This window comes from Podarcis vaucheri, assembly GCF_965113315.1.
Source record: "Podarcis vaucheri genome assembly, chromosome: 5".
Classification (NCBI taxonomy): domain Eukaryota; kingdom Metazoa; phylum Chordata; class Lepidosauria; order Squamata; family Lacertidae; genus Podarcis; species Podarcis vaucheri.
The window spans coordinates 25,399,314-25,420,087 of NC_138763.1; the positions used below are offsets into that span (position 1 = coordinate 25,399,314).

Here is a 20,774-nt window from a genome sequence, read left to right on the forward strand (position 1 = left end):
TGCATGTGTATAGACTTCCTCTTCAAAGACAGAAAGAAGTTACTTACCAGAGGTATAGGAAAATGTGTTGCATATTGCAAATGGCGAAGGAGGTTGTAGTTTGATGGGAAAATCAGCTCCCTCAGTTTTTCCCTCTTCATAGACTTTTCACTCATTGTTGAAATTCTTCTGTCTATCATTGATACGGAAGTCAGATTCTCACAAGACTCCCCAGGCATTGGAGAAAATATCTAAGACATGTAAACAAACATTTAATACTGTAAACAGAAATATCCGTTGAATTTATGGTATGGCCAAAAAATGCAGCTTCATTTTACCTCAGAATAGGTAACTTATGATGTATGTCTGAGACAGCCAATGTGGCAACTCCCAGATGTTGGTCCACAACTATCATCAGTCACAGCCAGCATGGCCAATGGTCAAGGATGATGGGAATTGTAGTCTAATAACATCTGAAGGGCACCACATTGGCTACTGCTGATGCATGCCAATGAAAACAACATTCAATTGCATTGAAATATACAGTTACTAAAACCATTTTGATTCAGTTTTCAAACAGCAGCTAATAAGAGGGCCAATGTTAGCACTCAATATTGTGAGTGAAGAATGGCAAAATGTTTTTGTTTTATTTTTAAAAAAATGGTTTCAGTAAGTATAAATGATATGAGTTAATGTTTCACTGCTCGTGACATGTTCATGATGGTGGCAGTTTAAACACAGTGGAAGTGGTATCAAGGTTACCACAGTGGAAATAGGTGAGGCATCTTTTGTAAACCTAAGACCATGATGCTGTTTAAAAGAAGGAAAGGATGAGTATGGGGGAAAGGGGCGAGATATTTTGAGAATACCAGAAGAAATGCAGAAAATGCTGGTAAGAGTGTGTGTGTTCCATGTCTCAGATCATGCTGACACACGTAGCAAAGTGAAGAATGGGTTTTTTTAATTGAAAAAATCCGAAGTTAGACCTACTGGAAATTCCGAACCAAAGTCTGTCTTAAAGTCATTCTTGTCTATGTCATCAAAAATATTAGCAGTTCCCGAGTCAATGTACATATGTTCCATAATACTATGGTCCTAATGATCACCGAAGAGAAAAAGAAACACCAGTCAGAGCATGATGTAAAGCATGGGTGACTGGCCACATAAGATTTAAAAAATCACTCAGTTTTAAAAAGCACAATACAAAAATTCTTAGATTAAACAAGACGGAAGACATTTCTGCCCCCAACATATATAACACTCAAAATGGTCTCTTTTTGAAGTCATACTTAAAAAATAATAACAACAAGCTCGGGGAAACTGCACTCAAGGGCGATAGCCTGAATGTTTTGTTTACAATGAATGAGTAATCTCCTGGGAAATGTCTGCTTTGCTATGGGATCAGATTAGAGAAAGGCTACAGCTAAACCATCAATACTTCTCTAGAGGGATGCGTATTCCCCAAGAACAGTGCAATTTGTATAAAGGACCACTGTTCACAAGAGATTGTGCTGCTGCTGAGATGAAACCTTGCAGAAATAAAAGTCTGAAGTCATGATTCTTGCAGATCCAATGGATTGGTTTTGAGGAAAGAACCTAACAACCATTAAAGTTAAAAATAAAATTTGGGTTCAGACCTTAGAAGGACACCCTTTCCTTCCAATTCCAATCATGGACATATAAAACAATGCAAATGTAACTAATTCTATCGGCACCTTTAATATATAAAGAGATCTTGATCCATCAGAGCCCAATAGGTGCAAAATATCATATTTCATTTATGCAACAGGCATTTCGTCATCATGGCAGCTCTGTATTTAGCCATGAACTACCTTTAAGTATAATGTGTCAAAGCTATTATCTCATTCATCTGCATAATATTTTTATTTTATTTAATAAATATTTCTAAACCACTGAGGGTTATATTGCCTTCCTCTCCTCTCCCCTCGTGCCCCCAAATTCTGCTCTAGAGAGTCCCCCAACTCTCCAGAGCAGATTTTGAGGTTGTGCAGGGAGAGGAGAGGGAGGTTTCATTGTGCAAGCAAAACTTTGATGTGCAAACAGAATGGCATCAACGAACAGAACCCTTCGTGTTTAAAAAATGTCTACGTACCATGGAAACAACACCAATCAACATTAAAAACAGTAAAATAATATCACAGAAGCAAACCCAGAAAATCAGTGATACAGGTTCCAATCTTACTGGTTAGGGAAAGCCTGCACATTTTCATAAAGACATCTGAAGCAAATAATTGATGGTGCTTCCCATCATAAGGCAGAGGTGAGGGCATTCCAGAGTGAAGGGGGAAAGGAGGAAATTGCCTGTTTTAACATTACCACTATATGATATTCTGTAGAGTGTGCTGGCCTGAGCAAAAATATCCCAGGTGTTCGAAGTGATCTTGCAGGTCTATACAGGGGCAAGCAGTCCTTCAGGTAACCCAGTCCTGATTCGTTACAGTAGTCCAATCCTGAGGTTACCAGTACATGGAATCATGGTGGCCAAGGTATCCCTATCCAGAAATGGGTATCGTCGACACACCAACACAAGTTGGCAGTAAGCACCCATCACCAGAGAAGTAACCAGGGCCTCCACTGACAGATGAATCTAGGAGAACCCCCAAACTACATGTCTGTTCCTTCAGAGGGAATGAAACTTATATAATCTCATCTACTGTCTTCCATTCCAATCCCAAGGCAGTTTAAAACTTTGGAAGACACTCCTCTAAACAAAACCAGTAAAAAAGCAAAAGGCAAAAACAATACAACCAGTGTAAATTACAATATAACAATAAATCCAGCAACCTGAAAAGTTCTCAAGGTCAGGTATCAATGACCCCCAGAGGAAAACTCAGCAAGGTTGGCACCTGCTTTATTTCAAGCAAGAAACTGTTCCATAAACTTAGTAACCAGGCATAGCTTCTACCTGGATGGTGCCAAATATATTTTTGCACAGCCAATAGGACCTCATCCTGAGAGCAGGGTACTGTTGAGATCTCGAGGTCTCAATATTGCACTGTTGGCATGGAAGCTTCTGCACAGTGCCACTCTCGTCCTACATCATCAGGATAAAACACGTGCACACTCGTGCAAAATCCCAGGTCACATGAGAAGACCATAAACTGCTATTCCTTTTCATGCCAACAGAATCCCTCCAGAAACTGGGGAGGAGGAGCAGCAGCAGCGCGGACTGCTCACATTATACTGGCTAAAAGGGGCTACATTAAAGGTGGGCACTGAGAATCTGATGAACACCACCAATAAAGCTTTCTTGGCAGCATAATTATTATTATTTTTTATATTTTGCACAATTATATTGTGCAAAATATATTCACAATTATATATTTTTTATTGCTCTTAGGATAAAGTGGGGTAGGGAGAAAACAGCACCAGGTTGTCATTTTTGACCGAGTGAAGCTGAGAAGCAAACTACAATGCACTCCATACCTCCAGTTTCACATCTTGTTCCCTAGAATACTGTTCATCCATATTTTCCCCAGTTGGTGAGCGAGACATAGAGGCTGCAGTGATGGATAAGTCTCCACGTGATATTAAAGTGCACATGTAAGCATCGTGGGAGAAAACATCATGCCGTATGAATTCACAGAAAAGCAGCACCAGGTTCACAAATTCCATCTTCTCATGTTCACTGTTTGGGTCAGCTACCAATAGAGAAAAGGTTAGATTTTATTAATTACCATTAGGCTCAAGCAGCTTTTGTTTGAAAAGAAGAAGAAAAAAGTAAGCCTACCTTAAAATTAAGGTAAAGCTAAAGGGACCCCTGACCGTTAGGGTCTAGTCATGACCGACTCTGGGGTTGCGGTGCTCATCTCGCTTTATTGGCCGAGGGAGCCGGTGTACAGCTTCCGGGTCATGTGGCCAGCATGACTAAGCCGCTTCTGGCGAACCAGAGTAGCACACGGAAACACCGTTTACCTTCCCGCCGGAGCGGTACCTATTTATCTACTTGCACTTTGACGTGCTTTCGAACTGCTAGGTTGGCAGGACCAGGGAATGAGCAACAGGAGCTCACCTCATCGCGGGGATTCGAACCGCCAACCTTCTGATTGGCAAGTCCTAGGCTCTGTGGTTTAACCCACAGTGCCACCTGCATCCCACAACGTTAAAATTAAGGTTACACAAATAGCTACTTAAATATTTCAGACACAAAGGGTAGAATTCAACATGGCCCTAAGGAGATAAGTTACATCAGCTTGCTTGTCCAACAGATTGGTATCCCCTCTGCTCCCACAAATTGTTCTTCCATCCCTCCAGAGATTTAGGGGAAGGTCCATTGTGCTAGTAGGAGACTTCACACAGGCTTCTGCTAGCAGGACAGGTTAGTTAACCCCACTCCTTATAGCTCAATCAGAGGCTTAATCTCAGGATCATCGGTTCCTGTCCCACATTGGGCAAAAGATTCCTACATTGCAAGGGGTTGGACCAGATGACCCTCATGGTCCCTTCTGACTCCATGACTATGAATTGCAGCCCAAACCATCCTCATGTGGTTAATCCAGGCTTCAAAAAGTCAGCCCATATAAGAAGGTCCTACAACACTTCTGAAAAATACTCAGATTGGTGTATTTGTATGCAGCTTAACAAATTTATTTAACCACATTGAGGCTTTCTGGAAGTTATAAGAATAATGTACCATGAATTGGACAGCTTCAAGACAATATATTTGCACTATTGAACCAATATAGGTTAAATGACGTGGAGGAAACCCGGTTATTAGAACCCACAGCACCTGAATGCACCAACATTCCCACTCCTTAAACCCTTACAGAGTTTTGCTCTCTTTTTCTAACTACTACAAACACACACACAAGTGTCAGAAAGCAACATATACAGGTTCAGCATATGGTTAAGCATATCAGAAGGTTATCCTTCAGGTTCCAAAGATATCAGAAGCCCGCTCCACAGTAACTCAGAGCAGGGCTTTCAGTGTGGCTGCCCCAGTTCTGAGAACAGCATTCCTGTCACAATATGGCAGGTGCAGACTATCAGCTCCACCTTTGTGGACACGCAGCAAGGGCACCTATGAGGAGAAACCAGGAACAAATTGCAAAGGGAGGTATAAAAAAAGTCTAAACTACTCTGATAAGCACTGGAGGACAACTGTGTTTCATCTGGTAATAAACTGATGAGCTGGTGCCTTGAAGCTCAGATCTGACACATTTGCGCTACAATCCTGTGCATATTTAATAGGAGCAAATCCCACTATAAACTGTGAGTCTTACTTCTGAATAAGCATGTACAGAATGATAATGTCAGAGTTTTAGTTTATGTTTTCCCTAGTGCCAAATGTTAGATTGTATAGTCTAAGTTTAGATTGTAAAGCAACCGGTCCAAGGTAAGGCAGGCAGGACACACACCCCCCCAAAAAAAAGCTCTAAAAGAAAAAGCTACATTAATTGCCTCAAGGCAAAAACAAAGCTCACAAATACTTCAGTTCCCAAAACACAATGTTTTGGAAAGTTAAAGCCTTCTAGGGAAAAAAAATAAAAATCTGTAGGTCAGGCAGAAATGAGGGAGGGGAAAAATGATACAGTCACCAATAATAATAGTGAATATCCAGTAGCTGGACAAAAGGTCACAGAGTTTCATCCTGCTCTGGAACAGAGAGGATTTGATGCTTACATAATGAAGGGGCCTGGGTGTCTAAAAACCTAAGGAGGACATTCTGGAAAACGGGAAGGCTGGATCCAGCAAGTGATGCCGAAGAAATGGATTCCTTTTCGTCCAAGACTTCTGCCTCACCACATCGCTGCAGAAATAAGACAGGATAAAAGCAATCAGCGTAGAACTGCAACGAAACAGCTATGAATGCGAATGCAATTGCACTTGCCCTCCCCTCCCCTATTACTTAGGGGCACACAAGCAAAAAGGGGAGGGGGGAAATAACCTGTTGTTCAACCTGTTGGTCTCTGCTTGTGTGCGAGGAAAAACAAACAAATTAATCTAGAGTCATCTGAAATGTGGCCAGATGACACATAAGAATGGAATAAAGACTGGCATTCTCAGCATCCTATGTTCCCTCTGCATGAGAGATTAAAGACTTCCAATGCTTGTTACAGGGCCACTATGAACCAAGATGGATAAACTGCGCTAACCTGGATTATAAGGCTGTAGTTCAAAGTAAAAGCTAGCTCTCACTTAAATATGAACTGTATTTTTCTCTCCCTGCACACAGCTGTCAAACTGCAAAGACAACTTACTTCCACTTCAATTTCAGCTTGCCTCTTCTCCAATAATTTAGCCACAGCCATTGCCCTGTGCTTGCCAGCTCTTTTGCTGCTCACGGCCCATTCACAAAGCAACGTTACGACAGCTTCGTCATTAGTTGCAACCTGTTAAATAAAAACAAAACGAAAGGTCGGTCTCTTGTTTAAGTAGATTAAAATGCTGGCTACAAAGACAGGCATACGATGCCGACCAATGGCAACACTAAGTTTCCTGTTCAATTTCCTACCCCTTTTATCCCTAGGATGTAAGTTTGTCTAAAAGTTCAAAACAGAGTTTCTCTTCTAAGAGGTATGTGTGGCTAGACAGGGAATGAATGCATGGAACAGAAGCATAGTAGATGTGTGTTGAAGAGCATGATGAGCTAGTTTGAAACTGTTCTCAAAATGCAATTCATGTGCTATATACTAAAACAGGCTTTTGCTATCACTTAGGTTTTAGTCTTATTTACATTTACTACACTTCAGTTCAAAAGCTGCTCTTTTCAAAGTAAGGATCCTTTATGAACATAGTGCTTGTGTACATATTTCATTACACATTGTTTTCTTATAACTTTTAATTGAAGATAATCCTCTTTTTTATGCCACCTTCATTTTGGAGGTGATACACCTCTTTTTATTAAAAAAGAAAGAAAAGATATCCTAAGCAATTCTTATAATTCAGAAATGTGAATCCTCTAACAGTAAAATCTAACATTCATCTTTAATCATCCAATCAATGGTTTAACCAGTTTCTGTATGTGAACATCAAAAAACAAACTTTCTGTATCGTTATTACTACTCACTACTGCTATTAATTATAATTTATACATAACACAATCCATGTGCATAGGCACTTCAGCACTTTACAGAATGCAATAGTACAGTTCCCTGCCCCAAGGAGCTTACAATCTAAAATTTAACATGGGGAAAACAGAGGAAAAGGAACAGGAAGGAAGGAGACACCAAGTTAAACATGGGGAGGAATGTGTGATTGTTCCAATTTCACATTCTTAGGCTTAGTTACAACAGAGCAAGGAAACTAGGTGGTAAAGCCAACCATTTCATTTTTTAAAATTTGGTGTAGAAAACAGATTTGAGGAGAGGTGTTCTGGGACACACTTCCAAGCAAACCAACAAAGGAAAAAGGGTGGAGACGATTGAAAGAGCAGGAGACTTGTGGCTGGTGGTAGCTGGTAGCTGGTACAGCCTGAGAAACTAAGATTGCAGACATATTTGTGATCGGAATGTAATGACAGAAAGAAGGGGGAGGCAACGCCATTTAAGGCTTTCCTCTCAGCAATTAGATGCATATTCTTAATATACAGTGTCTGGAAAGGTCCTAAGCACATCCTTTTCTACTAGCAACAGCAAACATAAGCAGAGCAACGGCCTCCCACATCCTCCTCCTGTTGCAACTTTTTCTTGTTCAAAGCATTTGCTTAGATATACAACAAGATATATAGGAGGTGATTATCTGCTGCTTCTTTCCATCACACTATTAATAACGGCTTTGCTAGATATCACCAGAAGCTTGCCTAGTCTAGCACACCATCTCCAGTAACGGGAGCCTGGATCAGGCCCATGCAGAGGCAAGGGCAACCGAGTACACTTGCCCCGGGGCCTCGGAGGGCTAAGCCAGCCAGGGCAGGAGGCCTGTCAGAGACCAGCTGCTTTGTCTGAAGTTTAGAAGCTTTATTCTAACAAGGCACACTCCGCAGACAAGCTCTGCACGGGCCTGGCCTGGATCATCCTGGAAAGCTAAAAAAAAAAAGGTGATTCACATCCCTTTTAATTCATCTGCAACCACAAAATGTTAAGGATGCCACACACTTTTCCATTCAAAAAAGAAACCTAGAGGGAAGGGAGATCAATAAAAGTTTACAAAGTTGTGGGTGTTGAGAAAACGAAGAAGGAAAGTTATTAACGTATGTAGCACACATAGGATTGGGGGGGGACCCGACCCTCCATAAACGGTAATTGTGAAAAATAGGGAAGTCATGTGTCCTACTTTGCAGAAGACATTCTTCTATTTCCATTGCAGAACAGAGCAAAGTGTGCCACCCTGACAGAACTGTCTGCACTTCCTAAACTACGCTCATGCCTGTAATTGCAGTGGAGGAAACCATCCCATTGCCAATGTTGAAGGTGCAGCTTCAGTAGTTAATGAAGATTCAGTAGTTAATGAAGCCAACATTTATACGTGGAATGGGGAAGTACCAAATTTTCCTTTGCCTCAAACAGCAAATTGCCACAGGCCTAACCCTGAATACTCCTGCCAACCTAGCAGTTTGAAAGCGGTATTTCCGTGTGCTGCTCTGGTTCGCCAGAAGCGGCTTAGTCATGCTGGCCACATGACCCGGAAGCTGTACGCCAGCTCCCTTGGCCAATAAAGCGAGATGAGCGCCGCAACCCCAGAGTCGGCCACGACTGGACCTAATGGTCAGGGGTCCCTATACCTTTACCTAACGCTGAATATGTTGCAGAGATACAAAAGCAACGTGCATAATCCCATTACCCCTTTCCACAAACAAGATCTCAAGCCAAAAGCATTGGGTAACTAAGCAATGCTTGCCCCTTGCAGAACAGGGTCTTGAGAAGTCCCATCCCGAAAAGGTTGCCTTGGGCTCAATTCTCATAGCACAAGGCCCAGCCTTTCTGCTTCTTCCCCTCATCCACATGCAGCACACAGTAAAGATCCCTGCCTTGTTTGTGAAAGGGCTGGGAAATTAACTTTGGGCAACAGCACAAACAAAACAAAGCCAGATGGCCCTCCTTTATGAAAGCTAAAAAATCTGAAGCTACTCTTAACAGCAGCTGTGACTTTTTGCATTGGATATGTGAATGTTTATAGAAATTGGATTATTTTATTTAAAAAGGAACACAAGTTAGCACTGGAATTCTTGGCAATAAATTAATAGTGATACATTTCTCAGAACAACACATCACTTTATTTTCCAGTGCGCTGATGACTGAAGTGAAGCCATTTGACACTTTTAACTTAATTGTTCAAATAGAATAATTGCTTAGTTGTCTTTAGAAGCATCCAATTCCTCCATATACAGAAGTTTTTTCAATACCTCCCTTCTGACCTTTCATTGTGCAACATTAATCAAGAACAGAATATATGCTGTGTGAAACTGAAAAAGGACAAACAGCTGGTTCTGTTTCTAAATGAGTCAGACTTGTTTTAAGGTTGTGCAGCTGCCAGTTTGACTACAACACTCAATCCCAATCGTACATATAAACAGGAGGGAGTGAAGCAAACTTCAGACCTCTGAACTGCCAGCAGAAAATGCACCACTAAGTCCACAAGCCTAGAATGCTATAAGCACTGGGGGCAGGGGGAGAACACCGAGTCAGTAGTTTTTTTTCAAAGTTTGCACTTTGAATGTTTGCAGCCACAGTAACCCAGCTGAACACACAAGCCAATTTTAAATGGAAGAGTGGATTGACTTGCTAGTATAAAGATGTCCCAAAGCACATTTCTCCCTCAGCCATAAACATGGTTGTCTAGGGTTGGCGGCTGCATTCATGATTTATACAAGTCCCTGTCAACTTTCGACCAAATACTCCAAGGCGACTTAGAAACACAGCAATACAAACATAGCAATTTAATCAAAACTAGAACCACAAAAAAGCAAATTAATAGGAGCAGCAATAAAACAATTCAAAAGCAAACAGAAATTTTAAAATACAAGTCAACCTCCAAATGCTTCTAAAATATAAGGGGGGGGATCATATTTATATAACCATTGCCCTAATGTCAATGCATTCCATTAACTTGGAAACATAATTTGCATTTAAAATGAAGCCAAAAAGTTTCATGTTTTTGAACTTTCAGACTAGTATATAATCATGCCCCAAGAATGATGTACACTTTTCACATAAACATAATAATAAAGTATCCACTTATTAAGAGTTAGAACCTGGGAAGAACAGTGCAAGGCTCTACATCTGTCATGAAGGCACCAAGTAACTTAGGAGAAGAGACTGTTATGAAGGTGTATCTACAGTCAACATCATATGGTACCTTTGTTGCCATTCTGTTCCCAGTAACAACATGGAGCCTTTCTTCACCTCCCTTGCAATAGTATCAACCTAATATGAGCTGCCATATTAGCTCATATTTGTTTGTTGTAAACACAAGTGCTGGGGGTGGGGCATAAATAGTATTTTACACCTTGATCAATGCATGCAACATCTTCTCTATGAAGTTATTTATATATTCCACTGATCTCAAACCTCAAATTTGATTCATAGATTGAGAGTGTTCATCCAAGGCACATTGACTCCAAAAGGCCTCCTTATGATTAATCAAAAAATCTATAATAAAATTAAGCAGTTGATAACTAGCAGCTTTTTCTAAGCACCCCTAATTGGATGCCCCTCAAAAGTCTGATGGGTAAGACCAGTCAAGAAGAATCATATCTAAGTGGCTGTAACCTAAACAGACAAGCAATATGGTCATAAAATTGGGGGGGGGGGGGACTGTTTGAACAGCCTAAATGTTATTGGGTAAAATCAAGTCACTATTCCAAGAGAATGTTGTCCGTAACAATTTCCTCCGCAATTATGACTTTTATGTAATTATGACAATTATGACCCTCTATCACAAAACAGCTCACCCAAACAATATGATAGGAGTCACTGTTTGAACTTCAAATCTGTCTAGTTTGGGTGTTTATTTTATTCTGTTCCCGGGCCTCCAGCGTCCTCCAACATCATTGCTTTCAATATGCTTCTAATGTCTCTCCATACTGTTCGTAAACCTCCCTGCGATGATAATGTTTCCATTGTATCTTCAACTTCCTAATAGCTAATTATTGTTATATTACAGATAGGTAGCCGTGTTGGTCTGCCATAGTCAAAATAAAAAAATTCCTTCCAGTAGCACCTTAAAGACCAACTAAGTTAGTTCTTGGTATGAGCTTTCATGTGCATGCACACTTCTTCAGATACACTGAAACAGAAGTTGCCAGACCCTTCTATATAGTGAGAAGGTGGGGAGGGGTATTACTCAGAAGGGTGGTGGGAATGGGAGATTGGCAGATAGCTGAGATGATCCTGTTGACGACTCTTAACGACTGTAATAGGTCTTACAGGAAAAGGCAAGGGGTGAGAATATATATTAATTATATATTAATATATATTATATTAATTATGGCAATCAGAATATACCGCCCTCTAAAATTGAACTGCTGATATAGTTGCAGTGGCGTAGCGTGGGTTGTCAGCACCCGGGGCAAGGCAAGTAATTTGCGCCCCCTAACCCGTGGATTTGCGCACCCTAACCCGTGGATTTGCGCACCCTAACCCTAACCCCCAGGTGTTGCGCCCGGTGCGGCCAGCCCCCCCTGCACCCCCCACGCTACGCCACTGTATAGTTGATGATGGCTGCACCATTTCACGCCACCTTTTTATTTAATACCTTTCCTTAGCTGCAAAGGGGAAAGGCACTCCCAACCCTTAGGCAGCTTCAGCTCCGCATATAGGAATTCAAAAAACCCTGCTGAAAATCCCTCTTCTGCCCAGTTACTAAAGGCTCAGGGACACTGCATCTATCCCTTGCCTCTGCCCCCCTAACTTTGCTTGTGATCTTTTGCATTCCATAACTCCAGACAAAATTCTCCTGCATACAACATTTAACAGAATCAGCATGGAGAATCCTAGGAACCAGTTATGGGATTCCCCTCAATTCCATTTAAATGTAGACATTTCCATTGTTAGCACTTTGGGCTTGCAGTCACATCTTCCTTATCTTGAGCCAAACCAAGTCAAAAATACAACTCTCCCTGTTCTAACCAAGTCTGCATCATCAAACCACCTCCTGTAACAGGAAGAGGTTTGGGTGGGTCCAACAAAAAGCAGATGCAAGCAGTACCTACTATAAAAAAAACACCAGCGCATTATAGCTGAAAAGTGTACCAATCAGCTAATAATCTCATCTGTTGAATCCCACATTAAGAATATGGAGCAGGATCCATCCTTATGTGCATGCAGCTATATCTTGAAGCCATTGGTTCACGTCCTACCCTCCAGAGCAGGAGAAAACAAGCTTGCTCCATCTTCCATGAGACATCCCTTTAGATATCTGAAGATGTCTATAATAGCTCCTCTCAGTCTCCTCTTTTCCAGGCTAAACATAACCTAGCTCCTTCAACTGTTCTTCATAAGGCTTAGCTTCCAGACCCTTCATCATCTTGCTTGCCCTTCTCTGCACACGTTGCAGCTTGTCAACATATTTCCTAAATTGTGGTGCCCAGAATTGGACACAGTATTCCAAGTGTGGTCTGACCAAGAAAGAATATTACTTCCCCTGATCTTAAGAGTTGCCATATTTCAAAAAGTAAAAATCCGGACACAAAAGTGAGGGTTTTGTTTTTTTTTAGTTTTACCCACATTTGTTGAGCTTTTGAGCTATTTTTCATGAAATTTGACATGGGCTGCCATATGTCTGGATTTCCCCAGACATTTAAGCAATTTCCACCCAGGCCCTGTTTCCGAGGGCCGAATATCATTTATGTCTGGGAAATTCCGGACGTATGGCAACTCTACATTATCGGGACACTAAACTTCCGTTGATGCTGCCTGGAATAGCATTAGCTTTTTTTGCTGCTGCATCACACTGCTGACTCATGTTTTATTTGCAGAATTCATAAAAACTATCTCAAGAGAAAATAATAAAGAAAGCAAATGAAAATATTAGTTACAACCAGATATGCATCCAATGAAATGACAAAAGTCTTACTTCTGGATAAATGTGATTGTGGGTGGCATGCAAGTCAGCTTAAGGAACAAGGCTGGCACAGTGGACCTCCTAACCTGAGGTGAATAGGTATTAAGAAACACAAATAAGGCAACTTCAAGAAAAGCTGCAGCAAGCCATTATCAAGTAATATTATCAGCTGCTTCCCAACCAACGGAAACGGCTAGAAACAGTTTACAGAGCCACATGTTTATCAACTGGTAGTTTCCAAAAAAGTAAAACTCCCCCTCTGTCTGAATAGTCTCTATGGGAACAGCTTTGCACAAATCGAATACTTCTCTCAATACTGGACTTACTCACGGGGAAATTATGCAACCTTCTATGAATAGCAACTGATCAACAAATTTAAAATGGCAGCGCTGAAGGTGAAGGGCAGAATACAGGAGAACTGTGGGCAAGGAAAGAGGGTGGCTTTGTGAGGCTACGTGAAATTGAAAAATTGACTCATTCCTGAGTAGTGACATGTTCTGTGCAGTCAATGCAGTACAGGATATTTTTAACCAAGGACTGAACTGGAAAACTTCAAAAGCTTGTTCTAGTAAATACACAGCAGGATAAGGGGAAAGGTTGATGATATGAATAACTTGGTTTTTTTACCCAAGAGACTAAAAACAGCTAATGGTTAAAACTTTCAAAACCTACTCTCCCACAATATTAAATAGCTTAACATGAGCTAAGGATGCACATCACAAACTGTGTCTGATGTTTAGTTTGAATGCATATACATTACTTTAAAACCATTTGGCTATTCCTCTGATGTTCCCTTGAGAATTCAAGGGGGCATGAAGGAAAGCATCACTCTGAGAAAGAGGGAAATGATACCTTAGAAGGGACCTATTCTGCGGGAGATGATACCTTATCCTGTAATGCCAACAATAATCTTCTTGGGGAATCAATAGGAGTATAGCATCTAGATCAAGGGAAGTAATAGTGCCACTGTATTCTGCTCTGGTCAGACCTCACCTGGAGTACTGTGTCCAGTTCTGGGCACCACAGTTCAAGAAGGACACTGACAAACTGGAACGTGTCCAGAGGAGGGCAACCAAAATGGTCAAAGGCCTGGAAACGATGCCTTATGAGGAACGGCTAAAGGAGCTGGGCATGTTTAGCCTGGAGAAGAGGAGGTTAAGGGGTGATATGATAGCCATGTTCAAATATATAAAAGGATGTCACATAGAGGAGGGAGAAAGGTTGTTTTCTGCTGCTCCAGAGAAGCGGACACGGAGCAATGGATCCAAACTACAAGAAAGAAGATTCCACCTAAACGTTAGGAAGAACTTCCTGACAGTAAGAGCTGTTTGACAGTGGAATTTGCTGCCAAGGAGTGTGGTGGAGTCTCCTACTTTGGAGGTCTTTAAGCAGAGGCTTGACAACCATATGTCAGGAGTGCTCTGATGGTGTTTCCTGCTTGGCAGGGGGTTGGACTCGATGGCCCTTGTGGTCTATTCCAACTCTATGATTCTATGATTCTATGAATCCTGTTAGGGGGTCATTTGATCATTAGGAACATGGGAAACTGGGTGTATGACAGGTCTGTGGCTGCACAGTGACCTGCCTATCTCAAAGGTTGTAGATGTTGCACGTCATCCGGGTAGCCAGGTAGACAGTGCTGTGGAGGAGTCAGAGATAGTAGTGCATGTTGGCCCTGGAAGCAAACTTTAGTGTTTTAGCCAAGCAAAAATGTTCCTCTTTAACCAAGCCTTTGGCTGATTGACATCCAATGCCCTATTAAAAATGTGTTGGGGGAGGTTATTGGGTTGTTTTGCTTTGTTTTATGTATGGTGCGTTATTATATTGTGATTTTATGTTGTAACTGCCCTGAGGCCTGCTGTTTAGGGTGAGATAGGGACGCGGGTGGCGCTGTGGGTTAAACCACAGAGCCTAGGACTTGCCAATCAGAAGGTCAGTGGTTCGAATCTCCGTGACGGGGTGAGCTCCCGTTGCTCGGTCCCTGCTCCTGCCAACCTAGCAGTTCGAAAGTACATCAAAGTGCAAGTAGAATAATAGGTACCGCTCCGGCAGGAAGGTAAACGGCGTTTCCGTGCACTGCTCTGGTTTGCCAGAAGCAGCTTAGTCATGCTGGCCACATGACCCGGAAGCTGTACGCCGGCTCCCTCGTCCAATAAAGCGAGATGAGCGCCGCAACCCCAGAGTCGGTCACGACTGAACCTAATGGTCAGGGGTCCCTTTACCTTTACTATATTATTACAGTGGTACCTCAGGTTAAGTACTTAATTCGTTCCAGAGGTCCGTTCTTAACCTGAAAGTGTTCTTAACCTGAAGCAGCACTGTAGCTAATGGGGCCTCCAGCTGCTGCCGTGCCGCCAGAGCACGATTTCTGTTCTCATCCTGAAGGAAAGTTCTTAACCCGAGGTACTATGTCTGGGTTAGTGGAGTCTGTAACCTGAAGCGTATGTAACCTGAAGAATATGTAACCTGAGGTACCACTGTGTTATTATTAAACATGGCTGCAGCCATCTTGGATCAGTAGATGTGGCCTCTTGACAGTTGCAGTGCCCTCTTGAGTTTTTGTATGTGTGTGCGTTTGTGTGTTTGTGACTGAATATGAGAGAGAGAAGAAGAAAGGGAGAAAGGAAGAAAGGCCTGGTAGAGAACATTCTCTGTGGCAGCCCCTACACTGTGGAAATCCTTCCCCAAAGAGTTGCATCTAGCACCTTCATTTTACAGTTTTTGTTGTATGCTGAAGACACATCTCTTTTGACACTTGAAATGCATACATTTTAGGACCACTCTGGCTATTACAGCATTTTGTTTTGAACTGTTTTAGTGCTGTATTTTACCCGCCAGGGCCTTGTGGCAAAGGATGGGTAATGATTGTAACATTGCTGAAAGGAAGAACCTTCAAAGTGGCTTCCTCTGATATGCTACCAGTCCCATGCATGGGGTCAGCTAGGCAGGCACAGCTATAGGGTCTCAATGAGTGGATGGGTCAGTAGCGTCAGGAGTAGGATTTTGGATTTGTTAGGCACCGATGAATATTTCTGAACAAAGCTGGCCTGTACAAAAGGGACAGGCTCCACTTGAACTAGGAGGGAACCAGACAGTTGGCACTTAAATCAAAAAGATGGCAGAACAAGCTTTTAAACTAACAACAAGGGAGAAGGCCAACAGAGATCAAGGAGCGTCCAGCAGTTTGGAACAAATCATCTCCCAGGGATGCAGCATAAAATGATGGTGATCATTCAAGTGAGGAAGGCGTAGAACTAGGCATTGAGAGTTCAGAAGCACATGATAGGAATTAAAAGAGGCCAAAATATCGTAGCATAAAACAGGTGCCAGAGACATCTGGAGACAGAACACTGTATATAAGTATTTTTACACTACAGTGGTACCTCGGGTTATATACACTTCAGGTTATATACGCTTCAGGTTACATACACTTCAGGTTACAGACTCCGCTAACCCAGAAATAGTGCTTCAGGTTAAGAACTTTGCTTCAGGATGAGAACAGAACTCGTGCTCCGGCGGCGCGGCAGCAGCAGGAGGCCCCATTAGCTAAAGTGGTACTTCAAGGTTAAGTACAGTTTCAGGTTAAGTACAGACCTCCGGAATGAATTAAGTACTTAACCTGAGGTACCGCTGTAATGCTCAAAACTTCTGAGCTAAGATGGTGAAGCTGGAGTTCTTGATCTTAGATATAGAGTGGGCATAATGGAAACCAGGTAGAATGGAGAGAACGAATGGGACATGGTTATCTTTGAACGGGAACTCTCTTTGGGAAGGACAGGGAGGGGTGTTCTAGCGGTGGCATCGCTGTACATCAAAGAGGAAATAAATCCAACAAGCTAGAAATCCCCAGAGAGGCAGACTTCTTCACAGAATTATTGTGGGTAGTAATACCAGGCCACAAGATTCATTTCATGCTATAGTTCCAACCAAAATGCTGAGTTTGAGGTGGAGAATGAAATCAAAGAGGCATAAAAAAGAGGTAATGCTACAACAATATGTTAGATGTCTTTCTAGAAGACATCTGAAGGTAGCCCAGTATAGGGAAGCTTTTAATGTTTGATGTTTCTATCAATGGCTACTATCCATAATGGCTATGTACAGCTTGCACATGAAACCATATTCAAGTTTTTATAGGATAAAATAAACACAACTTTAAAAAAACTATTCCAGATGACACTGAAGCTTTTCTTTAGTTTTAAAAAGGCTGCCATCTAGTGGCTCAAATAATTTTTTTCCAAATATTAGTAAAGGTAAAGGTACCCCTGCCCGTACGTGCCAGACTTGACAGACTCTAGGGTTGTGCATTCATCTCACTCTAGAGGCCGGGAGCCAGCGCTGTCCGCAGACACTTCTGGGTCACGTGGCCAGCGTGACGAAGCTGCTCCGGCGAACCGGCACCAGAGCAGCACACGGAAACGCCGTTTACCTTCCCGCTATAAAGGGGTACCTATTTATCTACTTGCACTTAAGGGTGCTTTCGAACTGCTAGGTGGGCAGGAGCTGGGACCGAATGACAGGAGCTCAACCCGCCGCGGGGATTCGAACCGCGGGGATTTTCAAATATTAGATATATTCAAAATAGTAGCAAAGTGAATATCTGGCCCATCATCAATGTATATTTGCATGGACAAAACATGTAGCTACTCCCCAGAAGCATGCAAAAGACTGTAGGTGACATGCAGTGATACCTGTGTCAACAGATTTCCACTTGTACAACACAATTTCTTTTTCCTCTCCTCCCACCTATAGCTCACATACCACCCTCAGATATGCTCTGGATTATTCCACATCCTCCATAGAAGATTTTTGGGGGTTGCAGGAGCAGCAGATAGGACAAGTGGAAGGAGAGAGACATTCACATGACATGTCACGCAGCGAAGGCAGGTGTGATACCAGCCTTTTACATCTGACAAGATTGAAAGAACTAAAACCAGATGGTTATATAATAGGACACTGTGCTATGCACAGTTACGGAACTTACATTGAACTCCATAGGCATTGCACTGCAAGTCTATTTGGCTTTTCGAAATGGAAAGTTCTGCAGTGTGTTCTTATACAAGGCTACACTTATTCCTAAAAACGCAGCACTTCACAGTTTTGTAATGTTTCCTACAAGACTTCGTTCCAATAAGATGTAGTGATGGAAACCAACCTGGAAGGCCTTAAATGAAGAAGAGTTTGGATTTGATATCCCGCTTTATCACTACCCTAAGGAGTCTCAAAGTGACTAACATTCTCCTTTCCCTTCCTCCCCCACAACAAACACTTTGTGAGGTGAGTGAGGCTGAGAGACTTCAGGGAAGTGTGACTAGCCCAAGGTCACCCAGCAGCTGCATGTGGAGGAGCAGGGAAGCGAACCCAGTTCACCAGATTACAAGTCCACCACTCTTAACCACTACACCACACTGGCTCTCCCACCGCTTATCTTACATGATTTCATGTAAGATAAGGCTACCAATGTCTTCTGGCCATGACAGATATGCTCTTCAATGTCAGAGGCAATGTACCGTATTTTTCGCTCTATAGGACGCACTTTTTCCCCTCCAAAAATGAAGGGGAAATGTGTGTGCGTCCTATGGAGCGAATTCAGGGGGGGGAGGCAGGCAGGAAAAGCCGCCAAAAGCCGCACAAAAGCTCCGTGAGGCTCTTGCGGGCTTTTCCTCAGAAGGGAGAAGGGACTGACGCGGTCAGTCAGTCCCTTCTTCCTCCTCGTAGAAAAGCCCATAGGAGCCGCGCGCTCCTTAAAGGGTGTGCGGCTCCTGTGGGCTTTTGCGGGAGGTGGGGGTATTGCCATAGAGAGGTTGCATGGGGCTAAAGAAGCCATAGCCCCGTTCAGCCTCTCCCGGCTGGAGAGACGGCGCACGGCTATGACAGCAGCCTCTTTAGCCGCGCGCCACCTCTCCAGCCGGGAGAGGGTGCGTGGGGCTAAAGAAGCCATAGCCCTGGGATTCCCCGGCAGCCCCGAGAAGCTCGTGGAGCAGTGGGAAAGCTTCGCGCCTTTCCGCTGCTCCCCGACCTGCTCTTTGGGGCTGGCAGTGAGGAAAAGCAGCACTTCCCACCACCACCAGCCCCACAAGCTCGGGGAGCTGCGGAAGGCTGCACACCTTTCCGCTGCTCCCCAACCTGCTCTTTGGGGCTGGTGGTGGGCTTTCCCCCACCAGCCCCAAAGAGCAGGTTGAAAGGAACCTGAAGCCTGGGGAGCGAGAGGGGTCGGTGCGCACTGAAGGCGACTGAACGCACCTTGAACGGCACCTTGTTTTAGAGGGGGAGAACAAGGGGGGAATTCTCCCCCTCTCTGCACAGCGCCTCCTGCCGCTTCACTGAAGGGGCGCTTGGCAGAGAGCGGGAGAATTTTTTTTTCTTGTTCTCCCCCTCTAAAACAAAGTGCGTCCTATGGTCCGGTGCGTCCTATAGAGCAAAAAATACAGTAAACCGTGTTCTCCCTAGCAGAGAGCGCGTGTTGCGGTGGGGGATACAAGCCACCCTATTGTTGCTGGGCTGATTTGTGGAGGGACCCAGGCAGTGTACTGGTTAATCGGGTCACTGGGGAGAACTGCTTGTTGCCAATTTTGAAGGAGGGGTCAGAGGTTTTAAATACTGGTCACCCAACTTTGCACCGGATCACCCGCCCACCCTCCCTATATTGGGGGGGGTTGTTCACTTGACCTTGCTATGCCTGTCATGGGGTCATCTGCTTTGTGGCAGGGCCTGGTACGAATTTGTCCATTTGGCTGATTGGCTGGTGCCATTTGGTTTTGCCTACTGCGTAGCAAATCGTCACAACTTGTAAAGTTGACGGTTAGGCATTGGTTAAAATTGGTTGGTGGAGGGGTAAGTGCCTAGCCCTCCAATGGTGGTGCGGAAAGGGAATTCCGTTAAAGGAATCAGGGGGCTTGCCATTCTTTTCGTCCTTGTCCCTGGCATCGGACTTGGGCCGTGCACGCCACCAGGAGCAGGAGGGTGAGAAGGGAGGGACTGAGACCCAGCTTCATCTTCTCCCCAAAATTTGTTTCCCGCACTGGCTTTCGCTGGAATCCGGAAGTCAGTTCTGTCCCCTGGGCAAGGACAGACAGTCTGAACCAATGCCTAAGCAACCACTCACCTGGATGTATTTAAATAAAGTTGTGGACAAAATCGTGCCGAAAACCCAAACCAAAATTGATGTGTGTGGCTTGGGGACCTCGACACGCAACTCTGAATACAAGTAGGGGGGAACCACAAGTGAGGAGAATGTGTTAGGATCAGGTCTTGCTTGTGGGGCTTCCAACAGGCATGTGGTTGGTCACTGTACTACAGGACAATGGAATACATGGGCTTTGAGGCCTGGTTTAGTGGGGATTTTCCTATATTCTTATAAATGAACGATTATGAAATCTCATTTAGAGTTATTCACTAGGAAGTTCACAACTTTCCTCCTGACCATTTATCATTTAATGATTCAAGAGAGCTGTTGTTTCCCCCACATCCTCATACACATACACACACACACACACACACACACACACATATAGACACACCAAAGCCAACAATGCTTCAGTTTTCAGACAATCAGCTGTGGCATAGTTCCTTTGAAACATTCTAAAATTGTTACTTCCTCTGCAGCTGAGTTGGTCTGACAGCACAGTAGATTGTGGTCACCAGAGCCAACATAAGCAGATCTACCAATACAGCATTTGTTCTGTCAGCTGCAAGCCAAACACATTAAATTAATACACAGTTTTTCAGCAACCTTCACAGATCAGGCAAGTTAAGATAGCATTTGCTGTGACAGATGCAAGTCAGCGGACACAGAAAACCAGCAGCTGCAGAGAACATGGAACAGAAACCAATCA

The 20,774-nt window shown here is 43.3% G+C and overlaps 1 protein-coding gene across 2 annotated transcripts in view; it reads right to left on the minus strand.

Annotated features, from left to right (window-relative positions):
- Window positions 1-20,774, minus strand: part of MED12L (mediator complex subunit 12L) — a 176,141-nt gene that overhangs the window by 127,747 nt on the left and 27,620 nt on the right. For both annotated transcript variants that reach the window (XM_082223819.1, XM_082223818.1), the window contains exons 11-15: window positions 6,201-6,332; window positions 5,623-5,749; window positions 3,427-3,641; window positions 970-1,074; window positions 48-230 (exon numbers count right to left, since the gene is read on the minus strand). In XM_082223819.1, the coding sequence (XP_082079945.1) occupies window positions 48-230; window positions 970-1,074; window positions 3,427-3,641; window positions 5,623-5,749; window positions 6,201-6,332 (762 nt within the window). The remainder of the gene's footprint in view (window positions 1-47; window positions 231-969; window positions 1,075-3,426; window positions 3,642-5,622; window positions 5,750-6,200; window positions 6,333-20,774) is intronic.